The 19896-nt window shown below is 42.7% G+C and overlaps 1 protein-coding gene across 2 annotated transcripts in view; it reads left to right on the top strand.

Annotated features, from left to right (window-relative positions):
* LOC126455621 (alpha-(1,3)-fucosyltransferase 7-like) overlaps positions 1–19896 on the top strand; it is a 367040-nt gene that overhangs the window by 330887 nt on the left and 16257 nt on the right. For both annotated transcript variants that reach the window (XM_050091385.1, XM_050091383.1), the window contains exon 5: positions 10312–10527. In XM_050091385.1, coding sequence (XP_049947342.1) covers positions 10312–10527 — 216 coding nt within the window. The remainder of the gene's footprint in view (positions 1–10311; positions 10528–19896) is intronic.

Genomic DNA, 19896 nt, shown 5'->3' with positions numbered 1-19896 from the left:
TCACGTTTGCGTCCTCATAGCCTGCTGGTGACCAGCAGTGCCGTCCTTCACGTCACTAACCTCAAGCTCATCCTTTCACTTTCATAGAATTGCCACTCTCCAGCTGAACTCCCAACTAATACTTTCATCTAGTCTCTAAATCCCCACTTACCCCGCATACCATACCCTGCCAACATGTGCCCCTATAGCAACATCCTCAGAACAGTCGGCTGTCCGGAGTAGCCGAGCGGTTCTAGGCGCTACAGTCTGGAGCCGCGCGATCTCTACGGTCGCAGGTTCGAATCCTGCATCGGGCATGGATGTGTGTGATGTCCTTAGGTTAGTTAGGTTTAAGTAGTTCTAAGTTATAGGGGTCTGATGACCTCAGATGTTAAGTCCCATAGTGCTCAGAGTCATTTGAACCATTTTAACAGTCGACTGCTACCCTAGCAAGAGTAAATACCCAAGGAGCAACTGTAGCTACGCCATCACAAAATTATTCCAAGTGAACTGTAATGTCTTCAGGTAACCTCCAATACCAACTCATTCCACCATCTCCCAGCCCATAGAAACCCGTCACTTTCCATCCTACTTTAACCAAAACGCCTTATAAAGTAAACATAGACATTATCTCCAACATCATTCCCAAAATCTCATACAAAAACCGGTAACACTGAATACTTGGATACAGTATCCACTCCTTCTCTACCTTTTCCTATGTTTCACACCTTCATTCACACCTTCATTCTCACCCTCCCAGAACAAGAATTTCAGAACGCCAAAACCTTAATTCGAGAAAACAATAAATACATCCCAAACAGTACCATCCAGTAAATAATCACAAGGAACCATTTGGTCCTGATAAAATCCACTAGTCCCAACTTTCACGCCAATCTCCACCATAAACTCCCATGTATTACCTTCGGTCCCAAACAGCTTCTCTCAGCATCCTCCATGACAAGTAACCATGACCTCCCCTCCATCTCCCCACCCTCATTGCTGTGGCCACAAATGTCAAACCTGAGACCACAGGTGAGGTGGTAGAATCCGAAGGCAGCCCTCATCATCACATCGAAATCTTTAAAGCTCTCTGAATCAAAAGTGATTCGTTTAAATAGGAGCCCTGTTTTACTACCGCCCTCATACAGCTGAACCTTCAAAATCCTCATCGAAATGCTGATCCTACCATTGCCAAGAATACCTAATCTACTCGTATAATCATCTCATCACCGATTGTTAAAATCCGCCAAACTGCTCCCATTGCAGAACCCCTCACCCCCTAAAATATTCTCCCAATCTTTTCTCCTCTCACGCCTGCAACACCTGCGACCATTTCCATCCCACCTATTCCTCTAAGAGTAAACCCAGGCCACCGCCCACAAACCAGAATTGTCTGTAGCCATTCGTCCCATGGTAGTCCTATCCATCCTAACAGTCCCCTCCGGCAAGATCTCAGTGCTGAAGGCATAATTAGATTCATAATCATCGCTTTGCCAATGATTTACTCTTTCCAAAGATTACACACCCTTCAGTCAATCTCCTTTCCATCCAGGACATGTTACACCTAAACATACGAGCCTCCTATTCCCACGACCAGATAATTTTGTTGTTTACCACTTCGAGACCCTAGTTTAAACTGTTCCCTGTTCTCTCCGCTGCCTAAACATCTTAATGGCGTTGGAGTAGTATTGCGTCCTGTTCCATAATATCCATCTCCTTTTAACAAACAAACAATTATATATGCACACCTGCACACCTTCTTGCAACGCCAAGTTCACACCTTCATCTTCAATGAAACATTCCTCCAACGTTATCACACCATCCAAACTGATCTGATAGAGAGCTACGTGGTGGAGTGGCGCTCTCTAATTTCAACAAATTTATTTTAATATTTAAAAAAACAGAGCGTGGAGTCAGCTTTAACCTTTTCTTTTACAATACAAGACGTCTACATTGCATAACAGCAGATAATAATTTCGATCCAAATGGATTCAATTAAAAACAATTCCAATAAAAAGCAATTACTAAATTCACAGTTAGAATCCTTAAGATGCTTAAGTAAATTCCTCAGCCAATTAAATTCAGAAAACTTAATGATGATTCATGAACTTGAAAAAATAAACCTTCAATATTTGAAAAAGTTCTTTAAAGGAAACAAAATACAAGATTTACAATTGCGATTTCCAGAACAAGCGGCCTTGCAAGCAGTGCTGTACAAAGTGAAGGCCCCTGTTGCAATGTGTTCGCAACGAACCACCTCTGTTTACTAGAGCTTGCGCCACGTCCTCCGCGTAGCCACTTATAGTTTCAAGGCTTTTGTGATAGAATAAAGAAGCTACCTATAACACATCAAATATGTTTAAGCACAAGCATAGTTAATACAAGCACACAATAAAACAACTTCAGCAGCCGAAAGCCCTTAAAACTTGAAGACAAATGGCTTTCAGGATGCCATGTGAAAAATATGAGGGTTGAGTTTCATATGGTCGGTGCATGGAGGAGGGCACTTTGTTCGAGATACATTACCTTTGATCTCAGAATATTTTCTAAGATCCTACAAGAGATGGCCTTCAAGGGTGTTAGACAGCAGTTTTGTGGACCACTTCTGCTACGCTCCTCGTAGACGTGTACGATCTGTCTACTACTGGGCACAGGTTTTTTGGTTGAGGGAGCTGCGGTATATGATGGTTAAACTCAGTCGCGAGTTCTATATGGAATCTGACAGGTATTCCATTGGGTCCTGCAATTTTGATCAGATTTATTGATTTCAAATGTTTCTCAACACCACTGTCTGTATCACTCATATTGACAGTAACGTGAGACTCAGAATGAGGCAATATGCCTCTGTTATCTTTTCTAAAAGAACATTAAAAAACAGGGCTTAACTTTTCTTCTTTTGTCTTATTACCCTCGATTTCAGTTCCTGTGTTATCTATGAGTGTCTGGAAACTAAATTTAGAGTCACTGACAGACCTTAAATATGACCAGAATTTCTTTGTATTTTTTCAAATGGCATTTCATTACAAATAACAGTGTCACCTGCAAAATTTCTGTAGTTACTATTACTTGCAAGGTCATTATAACATGAACAGCGAGGGTCCCAACACACTTTACTGGGACATGCCTGAAATTACTTCTACGTCTGGCAGTGATGCTCGATCCAACCTAATATATAGCGTCCAACCTACCAAGAAAATCTAGGCCGAGTCACAAATTTAGTGTGGTATCCCATATGACAGTACATTCACAAATTATTGTTGACGTGGTAATGAGATGAATACTTTTTGGATTGAAAGAAATACTGCATTTAGCTAATTGCCGTGTTCCATGGCTTTCAGGATGTCATATGGCAGAAGTGGGGGTTGGATTACTCATGACCATTGTTTGCGGAATCGATGCTGGTTAGCATGTAGGTCATTCAGTTCGAGGTACGTTATTACGTTTGAGCTCAGAATATGTTCTAACATACTGGATCGCTTCTGCTAAACTTTTTGTAAACGGATGCAACGTGTGCTTTCTGTAAATCACTTGACGTACTTTCTTATTCGAGTGATCTGCGATATGCGAGTGCCTTGATGAATTTTTGATTGTAGTATACAGTGCGTTATACGCATAACCAAAGGAAGTGTAACAGGACCACTAACGTCTAAATATACATAAGCGATTTATCAGATAAAATTGTGGGAAAGTAAATCATACACAAGACAGTACTGGGACCAATTCTGAAGTTCAGAAACATTTCCCCCTATCCTGTACACGTTCCTAATAAACTGACGTTAGTAATTTTTAAGGATATTTAATCACTCATTCTCATATGGTTTTTGATTAAAAATGCACCGTCTGAATACTCCAAAAGAAGAAATAAGTCATTAGGTTGTGATGTACAACACACTTAATCCTGATCAGGTATAGTGATCGCTGTTCAGGTGTATGTATTTCCCAGGCACACCTATGCGACAGATTTAGCACTTATCGGTCAGACCCCAAAAGGATACTGCGTGTGTCCTGAGAAACAACATTAAACCAAACAAGGCACCGAAATATTCTAACACTTTATGTCAGTTTCATCAGTGGGAAAGTGTCAGCGTGGGCAGGACGCCACCTGTTAACCAAACTCTATTTCTATTACTGAAAATGAAGGAATTCATTTGACAAACAGCCGCCTTCCTGTATCCAGATGACCTGAAGGAGCGAGCTAGTACTTCAAAAGCTATTAAATGGTTTCATTGAGTCATTTTGTTCTGGTATGGAAGTTGGGTTTTATGACGTCACTGCTGTAAAGTTAAGACAATAGGGCGTTCCAGATTAGCTTTCAGTCAATTTCAAAACGAATATTGCTGATATCCAGGGTCCTGTTGTCCTTGTTGCGAAAAAGCTACACAAACGAGGAAACGTAAGGACAACGTAGTACGGAGTTACAAGGAGACTGTGATTGCGGTACCTTTGATCTTCTGTGAGGAATGAAACTGTAATGAACAATCGCCTGTTCAACATAGAAGCAATTATTTTCCAAAGCGTCTTTCCTTCTTTGATCTTGTATTTTACGTCCTTTACTTTTCTCTAACTGTGCGGGGGAGGAGCACACCTAACTACTAGTAGGGGAATGGCTCTAGCAAATAAAACGCAGTGCATTAGATACATAGTATCTCTGTGCTGTCTTCTCTTCCATTGTGCGACTTTTTTTTATCTTTTGGTAAATGTTTAAAGCCCATTGTCGCAGATATGCCATCTGTAGCCTGTTTCAATGGAAACGTTTAACAACGTAGAACCCACGGACGTCTTGAAGTCTCTAAGGCACACTACAGTGTCGGCACTGTTGAATTCACAACATTTCGTCAGTTCAAGGCCTTGATGACGGTTCTGAGACGCAAGGAATGTAAAGTACAAGCAAGTAGATGATCGACCAAAAGCCACCACCCCATATCATGTTTCTATCTCGCATCAACTGCGTAACGAAATTCAACTATCCGTATAAAACTTCCGTCTGCGGAGAAGCAGTTTTCTAACAAACTAACAGCAATGTTTGCCTGTATTCCAGACAACCATATACGTGGGTTTTCACTCACAGCAAGACCTCTTTATTATTGAATTTAGCAATATCGAGGATGAACCAAAAGTGAGCGTCGCCGATTCGTCTAAATGAAGATACTCAGTGTATATAGCACGTGTAGTACATCCTACAAGTCCCACGCTATGTGTGTACGTGGAGGGTTGGGGGCGCACTGAACTGCCTGTTTTTTCGGAGGATAATTATTCGTTAACATTCTTGTTAAACCGACTACAGCAACTGTTGAGTAATCATGTATAAGTACAGCCAGTTTCGCAACAGTAAAGATGCATCATCAGGTACATATGAATAGGGAGATAGAGACTGGAGAAAAATTTAAAAAAAAATTGCTCAAGAGATCCATTGAAATCAATACGTAACTCCATTGATGTTTAGATGCTAAATATACGAAATGGACAATAAATCTCAAGAGAATCGGGTAGGCAATTAGCAGAAACTGACACTAAAATCACTTATAGCGAAATGTAGAGGTCATTGGACGCCCAGATCAGTCTGTCATGTTGTATTAAAAGTCCTTGAAAAGGAGTGGTAGTAAAAGTAAGAGTGCTGAAATTAAGAAGACAGTTACGGTAAATGCCTCAAGAAATATGGAGGATAGCATAATAAAGCGTTATCAACCGGATCAATGAATAAATATGGCTCGTGAAGGTCTGTTGCATCATGCTCACCTGAATAAAATAACCATGGTATTGTGTAAGGCTATGAAATTGACAGTACTATAAGGGTACTAGAGTGATATAAACTATAGTGTCGTGAAAGTCTGTTGCATTGTATAGGGCCATGAAATGCACTATATTGCAGGGCTTTTGGAGTGATAAAGGCTATAGCGAAATACAGTTCTTTATGCGATGTATATAATTTTGTAATATTATTCTCCAGATTTCATTTCAAGATTGGGGTATTTGCCATGGCCGTCTGAGGATCTGTTGCATTGTGTGGGGCTATGAAATGCGCTATATAGCAGGGGTACTGGAGTGATACAGGCTATAGTGAAATACAGTTCTTGATGCGATTGATATAATCTTGTAATATTATTCAACAGATATCATTTCAGAATTGAGGTATTCACCAAGGCCGTCTCATTCATTCCGGCACTCTTATTTTCTTTATCACTCCTTTTAAAGGACAGTTTAATGCAACTCGACTGAGAGTATTGGATACATTCAATAATCTCTACGTTTCGCTGTAAACGATATTAATTTGAGTATTCCACTTATTACCTACCCGATTCTAAAAAAATGGTTAAAATGACTCTGAGCACTATGGGACTTAACATCTATGGTCATCAGTCCCCTAGAACTTAGAACTACTTAAACCTAACTGACCTAAGGACAACACACAACACCCAGCCATCACGAGGCAGAGAAAATCCCTGACCCCGCCGGGAATCGAACTCGGGAACCCGGGCGTGGGAAGCGAGAAGGCTACCTCACGACCACGAGATGTGGGCAACCCGATTCTCTTCAGAATTATTGTCTGCTCCGTATGTTTAGTATCTAACCATCAATGCGTGCGTCTGGTGTTTCCAAAGGCACCGTGTCGTAGATTTCACTGGACCTTAGTAAATTTTTTAAAAATTTTTTATCCCATCTATTCTTTTCTATTCAGATGTACTTGATGATGCAACTTTACTGTTGCGTAACCGGTTGTACTTATAGAGGAAGCTGCTGCGGTTTTGTTTAACAAGAATGTATTCTTACAGCTGTGGTTGCCCGCATTATGATCTTTGTTGCTATAAGTAAGCAGCTTTGAAATGAAAATAACCTTGTGGAGATTGTGTGCACGTGATTATGGAATACTTCATGACCCTTTCGTTGTTGATAAGACACGTACCGGGGTTGGACAAGAAATACACGCTTGAACGTAAGTGCTGATGCTATACGAGTCTGTAGGTGGTGCTGTTTTATTTGACCACGGACGTCACATGTGCAGTGCTCGCAATACGTTGAAGTGTCATCAGCGGTCAGAACAGTGTTCGGCGTAGTTGTGTATGCGTTATGTCGGAGTTAACTGAATTCGAACGTGCGCAAGTTGTTGGTGATCGTATGGGGGGTGCTTCCGTAACCAAGGTAGTCGAAGCGTCTGGTGTTTCCAGAAGCACCGTGTCGTAGATTTATACCACATACAACGAAAGCGAAAAACCGTCATCCGCTAAGTCACAGCGCAGACGAAAGTGTGTGTTGAGTGTTCGTGACAGATGATCATTGAAGAGGTTTGTGACAAAAATAAGAGGACGACCGTGCAAAAGTCACTGCAGAAATGATTGTAGCACTCGCGAAACCTGCCAGCACCAAAACAACGGAAGAGAGGTCCTGAAGAACGGAATCGCAAGGCGAGCTGCAATTCCAAAACCTAAGATCAGTGAATCAAATGGCCGTAACATGAAAACATGGTGCCGAAGCCATATAATCTGGAGTATGGCGCAATGGAAGGAAGTCGTTTGGTTGGATAAGTCTTGTTTCTTGCTGTTTCCAACTTCTGGACGATTTTACGTCTGGCGTACGCCGTCCCAAGCCTACGATGCAGACTGGTTGCTGACAAGACTGAAACATGGCTGGTGTTCGATGATGATTGGGGCAGCCATAACATGCTATTCCATGGACCCCATTGTTACCGTGCAATGTCGCATTACTGTCAAGGATTATATGACCATTTTTGATGGTCAGGTCCATCCCATTGTACTATGTTTTCCAGTGGTGATGTTGTGTTCCATGATTACAGGGCCCCTGTTCACACATCTCGCATCGTCCAGGACTGGTTTCACGAACAAGAGGATGAATTTTCACATTTCTCCTGCCCAACAGCCACCAGATCTCAATATTATTGAGCCTGTGTGGTCTATTTTGGAGAATAGGGTATGTGATCGATCTACTTCTGTCTTCGTTTCATGAACTTGCCACAGTTTTGCAAGACTAACGATATAAGATTCCCTTGGAGACCATGCAGCACGTGCATGTATCCATTCCAAGACAAGTGCCGGCCGCTGTGGCCGAGAGGCTCTAGGCGCTTCAGTCCGGAACCGCGTCCCGGGTTCGATTCCCGGCGGGGTCAGGGATTTCCTCTGCCTCGTGATGACTGGGTGTTGTGTGATGTCCGTAGGTTAGTTAGGTTTAAGTAGTTCTAAGTTCTAGGGGACTGATGACCATAGATGCCAATTGCAATAGTGCTCAGAGCCATTTGAACTATTTTTGAACCTGAACCGTGCTGCTGCTACGGTCACAGGTTCGAATCCAGCTTCGGGCATGGATGTGTGTGATGTCCTTAGGTTAGTTAGGTTTAAGGAGTTCTAAGTCTAGGGCACTGATGACCTCAGATGTTAAGTCCCATAGTGCTCAGAGGCATTTGAATTTGAGCCAAGGTAAGTCGTATTTGTTTTGAGGGGGTACACCGTGTTAGGCATGGTAATGTGTTGTGTTTTTAGTGTGTCCATATTTTAATCCACTCCCTGTATCTTCCCATAAAGTAATACGAACTTTTGGCCGTTGGGACATCTATATTCCATATCTGTTTAATGCTACCCTGTACCGGGAAGCTTTTGTGACTTGCACAAAAATACTGTGGACCATGGGGAGGATATATAGCAGAGTGTGAGGGATCAAATGCGGCTGCATGTGTTTATACGAGTAGCCAGTTCAGTTCGTCTCATCCTCAAAAGTGGAATCAAATCATCATCTTCTTCGATCCGAGAATGTCTGAAAACTAATTTGTTTTCTTATACATCATAGAAATTGTTTTGAGCATTACTGTATTCCTCAGTGATTCAAATTCTTTGTACTTAACTTGTATTAATGCGATGTATATGCCCCGGAAAACTTCTTAGAATGTGGAAAACATTAGTATGTGATATGTCAAAGTCATCTTGAAGTCTTAAGTTGGAAATTTGTGAGATATTTCATGATTTTGACTGTCGCGAGAACAAATATGCTGTGGCCCAGATTTGTAATATTGTAAAAATGTAATCTTGAATATCCTACTTTCACATGAAAACATGGATCGGGTTATGTTCGTGAGCCACATATGTTCCACGTCACCGATTTTCAGTACCGGTCGACTTTTTAATTTTTTAAATTGACCATAACAAAAGAGAATTTTTGGCCTTTTAGTCCTCAAGCAGATGTAAAATTAAATTTAACCACGAAAGGGTTAAATCACTGGAACTAATAGATCAGTGACGTAAAGGTGTCTTTATTTTTGAATTTTTGAAGATCGCATTCGACATAATTCGGTTTCTTTAAACCGAACTTTATGCATTACAAATTGGAGAGATGGTTTTATTTGATTTTAAAGTTTCAACCCTATTTATTATTTCCTCACCAATTGTTAGAAGCAATTTTCGGTTGTTCATTAGAAACCTTCTGCCGTTCAGTCGAATTATCCTATACTACGGTGTGTGCGTGTTCGCAGATCACGTACATCTACATGGGTACTCTGCAAATCAAACTTAAATGCCTCACAGAGGGTTCATAGAACCACCTTCACAGTAATTCTCTATTATTTCAAAATCGAACAGCGCCCGGAAAAAACGAACACCCTACATCTTTCCGTGCGAGCTCTGATTTCCCTTATTTTATGAAGATTATCGTTTCTCCTTATGTAGGTCGTCGACAACAAAATATTTTCGCCTTCGGAGGAGAAAGAAAATGTTCAAATGTGTGTGAAATCTTATGGGACTTAACTGGTAAGGTCATCAATCTCTAAGCTTACACACTACTTAACCTAAATTATCCTAAGGACAAACACACACACCCATGCCCGAGGGAGGAAACGAACGTCCACCGGGACCATGACTACAGCGCCTTAGACCGCTCGGCTAATCCCGCGCGACATTCGGAGGAGAAAGTTGAGGATTGAAATTTCGTAAGAAGATTCCGCCGCAACGAAAAACCCTTTTGTTTTCATCTTGTCCACGCCGAATCCTGTATCATGTCAGTGATTCTCTCTCCCCTACACCAGGATAATACAAAACGCGCAGCTCTTCTTTGAACTTCGTCGATGCACTCCGTTAATCGTATCTGGTAGGGATCACAGACAGCGCAGCAGTACTTCAAAATAGGACGAACAAGCGTAATGTAGGCAGTCTCTTTAGCAGATCTGCTGCACTTTCTAAGTGTTCTGCCAATAAAACGCAGTCCTTGGTTTGCTTTCCCCGCAATATTTTCTGTGTGTTCTTTCCAATTTAAGTTGCTCGTAATTATAATTCCTAGGTATTTAGTTGAATTTACGGCCTTTAGATTTGATTGTTGTTGGCGTTGTGGCCGGCGCAGGATGGACTCTGACGTGCCGGTGCCGTACGGGCGCACGCTGGCGTTGCCCGCGAACAGCGGCCGCGGCTGGCAGCCCCCGGAGCAGCGGACGCGCCTCGCTGTCATCATGGGCTCCAACTGCGCCCGCAGCGGCAACCACCGCTGGGACTACGTCCGCCGCCTACAGCAGCTGCTGCCCGGGCAGGTCGACGTCTACGGCCGCTGCGGCACTCTCAGGTGCGTACGCAGCCTCTCTGCTTAAACCGCTTCCGCCGTGATTAAAATTTATGTCCGGCTATCGTGATTTAGGTTTTAATAGTTTTCCAAAGCCGTTTGATACGGATGCCTCACCCTAGCTTCTCTTCTGTCTCGTGTAATGTCATCGTCAATCGGACTTTGAACCCTAATTTTTTTATTTTGTTTACTTTCAGGCGGATCCCACATCACCAGATGCAAAACCTTAATCTTCTTTCCTTTTTCCCTCTCTCCTTCTTCAACCACTTAATCTTCCCCATCTACTTCCGCTTTATATCCCTCTTACTTTTGGCTTTCGTTGTTTGTGTTTCCCCTTCTCTTATTCTCCCTTCTTCTTAATCCCCGTTCTTCTTCATGTGCGCTCTACCTCCTTTTCTTCTTCATACTTCTCATTTTCGTGCTCTACTTTCTTTTCTTCAATTTCTATTCCTCCATTGTCTTCTCATCTCTTACCCCTCCACCTTTCTCTTTTTCTTGTACTCCATATGCTTCCTTTTCTTGTCGTACTAATTTTCTTTCTACTCCTCTATCTGTTCATTCTTTCTCATAGTCTACTCTACATCTCTCTGCCACTCCTCCTATTCCATTGTTTCTGTTCTCATTTCATGTATTTAATTCTTCCTCACTGTTCCTCTGTGTTAGTGTTCGACTCTTTCCTTTTCCCGATTTTTAACGTCATTCTTCTAACAGTCTTTCTCTTCTTCTTCACTTTCTGTTCTTGACTTTCTTCTCCCTGACCCTTTTTTCCTCCACATTCTGTTATTTCCTTCCTTCCTATCCTTCTTACATTCGCCTCTTTCCTCACCATCCTTTTGCCTCTTCTTCCTCTTCTTGTTAACTTATTCTTCTCGTTCATCTTACTTCTCTTTGAGGATTTCTTATTACTTTTGTTGTTCTCGTTACTATGTTCTTATTTTCCAGTTTTCTCTCCTCGTTATCCTCCTTCACTACTCATCCTACCATATCTCACCCTATTGTTTTCATCTCTTCATCCTTCTTCCTCAATGTACACAGTCTTCTTGCTCTTCTTTTTGTGCAGCTTCTCTCTTCGTCGCCAGCCTAATTGGCCGAGCAGTTCTAGGCGCTTCAGTCTGGAACCGCGCGATTTCTACGGTCGCAGGTTCGAATCCTGGGGGCATGGATGTGTGTGATGTCCTTAGGTTAATTTGGTTTAAGTAGTTCTAAGTTCTAGGGGACTGTTGACCTAAGATGTTAAGTCCCATAGTGCTCAGAGCCATTTGAACCATTTGAATCTCTCTTCGTCCTCTTCTTTCCAGTTCATTTCTCCATCTGCTTCCACATACCATAAATGTTACAACCTCATATAAATAAAAGTACTAAAATATCTTGAAAATGTTAAATAGGATTAGATAAATGAAATTTCGTGTTATCTGCCAAGTTGTACTTTTTATCTATTTCTATACCATTAGTAACGTAATTGTTCTGTCTGTTACAGTCAACACAAAAAATTTACCATTCATACAAAGAAAGATAGTGGCATAGAGACAAAATGTAGTTATATTGACGATCTGTTGCCTTTTTTCAGTACTTAATTGAGAGACTGAACTGATGGTGAATACCATAATCTAACAATAAGCGCTTGTATTGTGCTGTCCTACAGGAATTTCACTTTTAAAGAAAATATGTGACTGGCTATGAAACGTTTTCGATAGTGACAGTGAACTATTAGCTGTGATAAGTCCCATTCAAGTCCCATAAGTTTAATGATCGTTATCAAACACATTAAATTATGCGGATATCCTGTAATAAAATGCGCCTTAAGAAAAACTTGGAGTGTGACTTTTGGCTGATGTCTCAGCACTTTTAATTAATTAATGTGTTCGCTTTCACAACGTAAAGATGGTTTATTTTCATTGTTTATGTAAAGGTATTTCATTAATTATTGATCATTTTCCTTAGCCTCAAAGCAACCTTCAACGGCCACAACACACTTTTGTATAAAACTGCTGGAAATTGTCATCGTAGGTTATTTTTTGAACCGTTTGAAATACAAGCATCATAAGTCCTTAGATGTGCAAAATTGTGATGTCAGTAGTTGTGCACTCTGACCTTCGTCGTTGCCTACCCAAATTCAAAACGTGAATCGATGTGGTAGCAGCGGATCTCAACACTTGTGGTTATGGCAGGCGGAAATACTACAACCTTGTCATAAGTTCACTAAAATCTGCCATCATTTTTCAGTTACGTTACCTTCTACTCGTCGATTAATGAACAGTTATTGAAGGTACTAAAGTCTTGGTAAATTATGGCGTTTTCAGTGTTACTGCTAATCAATCATTCTGCTGATATCAATGTCAGACGTAGTATTTGACTTTATGCAAGTATGTCTCACTTTCTCGGCGTTGTCTGTCGCTATGCCAGTTGACATTCTTCTTAAAGTTCAATATATTCCATTATGGAACGACACTGCCACAATGGTTGGAAGCTCATAGACTCGAACATTATCCTCCAAGATGATATGAAAACTCTGTGTTATCTTTGCGCACTATCGTAGCTAAACAAGGTCGTAGAAGATAATGACAAGGGGACTACATGGCAATCGGACATTGGTACTTGGTTATATTTATGGTACCTGAAGTTCAGAACCCAAACATCTATTAGTGAATGTAAAACGATACAATTCTCAAAAATTCTCGAGAAAATCGACTTTTGATGTTGCCTGAACTTCCGTAATACCCTACAGCAAACCAACAAGTCTGGTGCGCCGTGTGGCTCTAAGGTAAGCTCCTTATGTACGATATGCGTGGCGTCGGTTCGATTCCCAAACATGGTAAAATTTTAAACAAAGCTACATGTTCCATGAAGATTTCCGTGAAGCATAAAAATACGTAAGACTGAAAAAATTAATTTATAATGTTTTTATTAATCGGTAATTATGAATTTATATTTGCAACAAAAACGAAATTTTTGTATACTATACCTAACTAGAAATAAGAAGACGTGAATTTTTCATAAAAATATCAATTAGATATCTTTTAATTAGCATATATGTGATGAATTTTATATTTAAATGACGTAAATTATCGAACTGAACGGAAAGAAACGAAAAATGTAATGCGTGAGACAAGGGACGAACCAGAGATTATCAGTTTCGAGCGCTACAGATTTATTTCCACCTTTATGTATTTTACGCTTCACTGTAATGTTAATAGAACATGAATCTATGTTTAAAACTTGCATAAACCAGGAATCGAACCGAAAACCCCTTCATGAGACGTAAGCATTCTACCACAGAGCTTTGCTGCCTTACAGAAAAATCTATCTTACTTAGTTAGGATGTTAAAGGAAGTCGGAAAACCTCAAGGTCGATATTTTCGAGAATTCTTCAGAGTTGCATCGAATTGCTTTGGCCAATTGATGTTTTAGTTCTGAACTTCACATATCATAAATATAAAAAATTACAAAAATCTGATTGCAGTGTGACGTATTTGCGAAAATATCGTTGACGGTGTATGTATAATATGCAGCCATTCGCTTTTTGAAGTTGATACTGTTTATTATACCGTGGCCTATTTATCGAGTCGCTCAAGCTGGTCATCGGATGGACGTAGTACAGGAACATTATTTTATGGATTATGTGCAGGTAGGCATTAGGGTCCTGGTGCTGGCGAAAATAACGGAAATTTTGGCATCAGTTAACGATTTATACAAGTATGTGTTCATTATTACGATGTTTGTTCCTTCAGACATGCACGCATGCAAAACCATGGTAATAGTAACGTTGAACACGTTTGTCTCATTAATCCTGTTGCGGAAACCCAGGTAAGCTGTGAGCAGCGTGGCCGTAGACACTGTAGCATATGATGTTTGGATCGGTCCTGGAAGCATGCGTGGATAGCCAGTATTGGTAAGGCAACCTCTCGCGATAAACGGGAAATCCGGGTTCGAATCCCAGTCCAGCACAAATTTTCATGTGTCACCAATAGATATGGTTTCGTTGCCTAATACAGCTCATGTCAAAAATATTCACAGCTGCGACAAAAGTTTACACTGTTTAGAATCACTTGGCTTTATACACTCCTGGAAATTGAAATAAGAACACCGTGAATTCATTGTCCCAGGAAGGGGAAACTTTATTGACACATTCCTGGGGTCAGATACATCACATGATCACACTGACAGAACCACAGGCACATAGACACAGGCAACAGAGCATGCACAATGTCGGCACTAGTACAGTGTATATCCACCTTTCGCAGCAATGCAGGCTGCTATTCTCCCATGGAGACGATCGTAGAGATGCTGGATGTAGTCCTGTGGAACGGCTTGCCATGCCATTTCCACCTGGCGCCTCAGTTGGACCAGCGTTCGTGCTGGACGTGCAGACCGCATGAGACGACGCTTCATCCAGTCCCAAACATGCTCAATGGGGGACAGATCCGGAGATCTTACTGGCCAGGGTAGTTGACTTACACCTTCTAGAGCACGTTGGGTGGCACGGGATACATGCGGACGTGCATTGTCCTGTTGGAACAGCAAGTTCCCTTGCCGGTCTAGGAATGGTAGAACGATGGGTTCGATGACGGTTTGGATGTACCGTGCACTATTCAGTGTCCCCTCGACGATCACCAGTGGTGTACGGCCAGTGTAGGAGATCGCTCCCCACACCATGATGCCGGGTGTTGGCCCTGTGTGCCTCGGTCGTATGCAGTCCTGATTGTGGCGCTCACCTGCACGGCGTCAAACACGCATACGACCATCATTGGCACCAAGGCAGAAGCGACTCTCATCGCTGAAGACACGTCTCCATTCGTCCCTCCATTCACGCCTGTCGCGACACCACTGGAGGCAGGCTGCACGATGTTGGGGCGTGAGCGGAAGACGGCCTAACGGTGTGCGGGACCGTAGCCCAGCTTCATGGAGACGGTTGCGAATGGTCCTCGCCGATACCCCAGGAGCAACAGTGTCCCTAATTTGCTGGGAAGTGGCGGTGCGGTCCCCTACGGCACTGCGTAGGATCCTACGGTCTTGGCGTGCATCCGTGCGTCGCTGCGGTCCGGTCCCAGGTCGACGGGCACGTGCACCTTCCGCCGACCACTGGCGACAACATCGATGTACTGTGGAGACCTCACGCCCCACGTGTTGAGCAATTCGGCGTTACGTCCACCCGGCCTCCCGCATGCCCACTATACGCCCTCGCTCAAAGTCCGTCAACTGCACATACGGTTCACGTCCACGCTGTCGCGGCATGCTACCAGTGTTAAAGACTGCGATGGAGCTCCGTATGCCACGGCAAACTGGCTGACACTGACGGCGGCGGTGCACAAATGCTGCGCAGCTAGCGCCATTCGACGGCCAACACCGCGGTTCCTGGTGTGTCCGCTGTGCCGTGCGTGTGATCATTGCTTGTACAGCCCTCTCGCAGTGTGCGGAGCAAGTATGGTGGGTCTGACACACCGGTGTCAATGTGTTCTTTTTTCCATTTCCAGGAGTGTAGTAAACAAACGTAAATACTGGTGTGAGTTCAGTTCTGTCATATCTGTACGTTGGTGTCAGTAATAAACGTGCTTGCAGTGCTAAGGGCTGTACATCATTGACGATACTGCTTTCAGATTTGGATTTGACTGTAGTTACCACATGGCTTTGTTTAATGGAGATGCCGGGTACTTCAAAATATCCACCTCACCGCGGCTCCAATTAGACGAAGCAAAAGTCTTTGCCTACACGGAAAGTAACCAGAATACAAGCAGTCCGTCGTTCCACAGGTCTGTCTGAGTCTCCAGCAGACCAACGGATTCTGAAACAGCAAGAAATCAGTTACACATCTGGCAGCCACCAGTATTTCCAGGATGCGCTGGTCAAGACCAGACGATATGTGTGAAAAGATTAGACCTAATTTCCACATACAGCAGATCGGATGACTTTATACGTTTAGAAAATGTATACTTTTAGCTGAACGACACGACCTAGCAGTGGTCTGAGAATAACAAAACGAAGCTCGACGCCTGGGACAAATTCCAGATCAGACTGAAGAAAACATTTTGTGACATTTAGTTTGATATTCTCTTAGCGAAGAACAAGTGAATAACGTAGCCCAAAGTCATGGGGAAACGATATCGTCTTACATATTTAATGATATGGCCCTATGCCACACTGTGAATCAGACTTTGCCGGAAGCTGACAAAACGTCACACTTGATGAAATGGATTCCAGAAGACATGTACCAAGCTCTTCTGGCAATGGATGCCATAGTAACAGAGGAATTCATTAAGATGTGCCAGCGCAACACACTAGTTCGTTCTCGCTGTGAACGCCCTGGACTCGTACGCTTCTTCAGAGAAAGAAGGCGAGTTTTCGACGGCTACTACGCCGCCAGACGCCAGCCTCACAACAGTCCTATTCTCGCCAGTCACGTGGAGACGATTATAGTCGATCTGTGGGACAAAGGCCACCACCGTGCTCTGGACGAAGTCGCTACCCAACACACCGTAACAGTTCCTCACCGCAGTATAGAGGTACCAACCACCCGCCTAGCCGCCGACGTAGGGAAAATTAAGGGAGGCGACAATCTATGGACGAGAGGCCGAGACCATCACAGATGAAAAATCCTCCAAGAGTGACAATTCATAATACGTTAAGGAATCTCATTTATGTCGTCATCGACGGCCAGTTTGTTCAGGCGATGGTCAACTCAGTGGCTTCTTTTTTTATGATGTCGAAGGCTTGTCGTCGCCAGCTAAAGAAGACTATTATGTTCCGTGTTACGAAGGCGATTGTGCTGAAAGTCGCAAAGGGCAAATATAGCCAGTCGAAAAGAACGTGTATATCAAAAATAACCACCAATAACAGAATACAGCCCTAGAATTTGTCGTTTTAATATCATGTAGTCATAATGTTGCCGGATGAGAGTTCCTGCAGGCACACAAACAGTCACAGACTGTCGCTTCAAAGCGATGAAGCTATTCTAACGTGCCCAAGTAACAAAGATTGCTCTGGGCTGTTGTTTACCATTCGAGATGTTATTATCCCGCCACCGTCAACGAGAGGTGTTATATTTGTCAATTTAGATGCTCAGTAAAGCTGTGAAGCTTTCGTTAATTGCAAAAATCTATTAAGGCTCACTATACAAATCTGCATGCCAGCGACAATCGCAAGCTGATGAAAGAGAATTTTGGATCAATAATTGCCTCGAGCAGCAGCCACAGTTCATTCCTGTATGAGCGTAGGATCAGCCGACTGAATCCGCGAAAGGCAGCTTAGGGCCATCGATGAAGAATCGTGGTCCGCTGCCATTATAGGCAACGCAATGAAGGACGCTACTGTCGAAGTGCCAAAAAGATCCGACCTGTCCAAGGAACAACGTCGGCAACTATTAGTGCCAATTTATAGATGCTTTCAAATATGAAATGGAGAAAAGACAGACTATACGGCATATTATAAAACACTGCATTAACATTGAGGATCATACATATTTTAGCCAGCGCTCATAAAGGGTATCATCGGCTGAAGGGTAAGTCGGGTGGACGTGAAGAAGATACTGCAAGATGACATCAGTAAACTCTCAAAGAGTTCATCTTCCTCTCCTGTGGTCCTTGCGAAGGAGAAGAATGGCATATGGCTTTTCTATGTCAGCAAGAGGGGACTGAACAAAATCACAAAAAGGTGTCTACCAATTGCCACGCTTTGATGATACCCTAGGTTATTTGAAACGAGCAAAGTACTTTTTGAACTATGGAGGTGCAAACAAGCGACTGACAAATCTAGGTTGACAAGATTGACTTGGAAAAGATTGCCTTCATAACACCTGACAGCCTGTATGATTTCAATTACATTCCGTTTTTGCTATGTGACGCTCGAGCCGTCTTTGATTGTATTATGGACAACCTGCTTCGACTCTTTAAATGAACGATGTATCTTTTCTGTTTTATTGCACTGTTAATTTTCGAAAGGATTTGAAGGACATCTAAGCCACATGAGAACGTGTCGATGTGTGTTGAGACAGGCCTTCGTCACGTAAATAAAAGATTTTGGAGGTCTGGTGAACAGCGATGGAATCTGTCGTATCAATTCAGAGAAAATATGAACAGTCACAGATTTTTTCACAATCCTTGACACATTTGTAATGTGAGAAGTATTCTTGGAATGTGCTCGTAATACTGGCAATTCGTAGAGACTTCAGTACTTAGACACGTTCCTTGCAAGAACTCTTGCTGGGAGACGCCGAATTTTCTTGAACGAGGTGCAAGAAAGAGCTTTCGTTGTCCTTGGCATTAACATCATCTCCAGTCCTAGCATTGTATTCGAGAATGCAGAGACAGAATTTCACGCATGGCTATCGTGTATGGCGGAAGTGCAGTTCTGACACAAATTAGGAAAACGTTCTGAACCCGTGATAGCTTATGCTTCACATTGTTCTTTCTGCTTTTCTGCTCCACAGTCGTGAGAACGAAATGACAATCGACACCTTGATCCCATTTCAACCGGACGATACTCAGGGTGATTACACGAAACATATCATCGCTAGGTTCGAAGAAGCAAGACAGTTGGCTCGATAAGAACCCTTGAGGCCCAGGAGATGAACCGAGATCGCTATAAACCTAGCCCGAGAGACTTGGTATGAAACTTCACCCCTTTGGAACTATCGTAAAAGCCGCTGAAGTGCTACTTTGAGCAGTGTCGTATCCTTCATTGCTTGTCAGACGTTGCGTATGAAGCTGAGGATTGTAACCCTTTATCAAGATGGCAAAAGCGCAGGGACGTCATCATGTCCTGCGTATGAAGCCCTACTATAGTCCCAACTAACAGAGTGACGATGGAGGCTTCTCGTTAAAAGAAAATGAAGATCTGATCGACAATCACGAAGCTTCGACGGCAGAAGCTACCTTTGATGATCATCATGGTGTAGAGGAGGTGACAATACGACCACAATGGGAGGATCCACTAGTACTGCTACACAAAGGGTCCTAACAAGATCTAGATCCAGAGAGCTGTAGTTGACTCCAACGAGAACCTCTCAAACAGCGAGTCGCTGTTTCTCCTGAAGTGGGATTGTTTGTTATTTATTATAGATTTTTGGAAATTTGTGGTAAGTTCCGATGGAGCCAAACTGCTGAGGTCATCGGTCCCTAAGCTTATACACTATTTATCTGCCTTACACTAACTTACGCTAAGGACAACACACACACCTATGCCCGGGGGATGACTCGAATATCCGACGGGGTCAGCCGCGCGAACCTTGGCAAGTCGCCTCAAACCGCATGGCTACCCGGCGTCGCTTGTTATTATATACATATCATTTCTGCAAGGTTCTCCAAACTTCCTTACATTTTTAATGTTTTCATATTTTAGAATATTCGACGACTGTGTAAATATCAGCACTCTCCGTCCAGA

The sequence above is a fragment of the Schistocerca serialis genome, chromosome 2 (genome assembly GCF_023864345.2).
Source record: "Schistocerca serialis cubense isolate TAMUIC-IGC-003099 chromosome 2, iqSchSeri2.2, whole genome shotgun sequence".
Lineage (NCBI taxonomy): Eukaryota > Metazoa > Arthropoda > Insecta > Orthoptera > Acrididae > Schistocerca > Schistocerca serialis.
The sequence above is the reverse complement of the archived record's forward strand: the minus strand, read 5'-3'. Positions and strand labels throughout refer to the sequence as shown.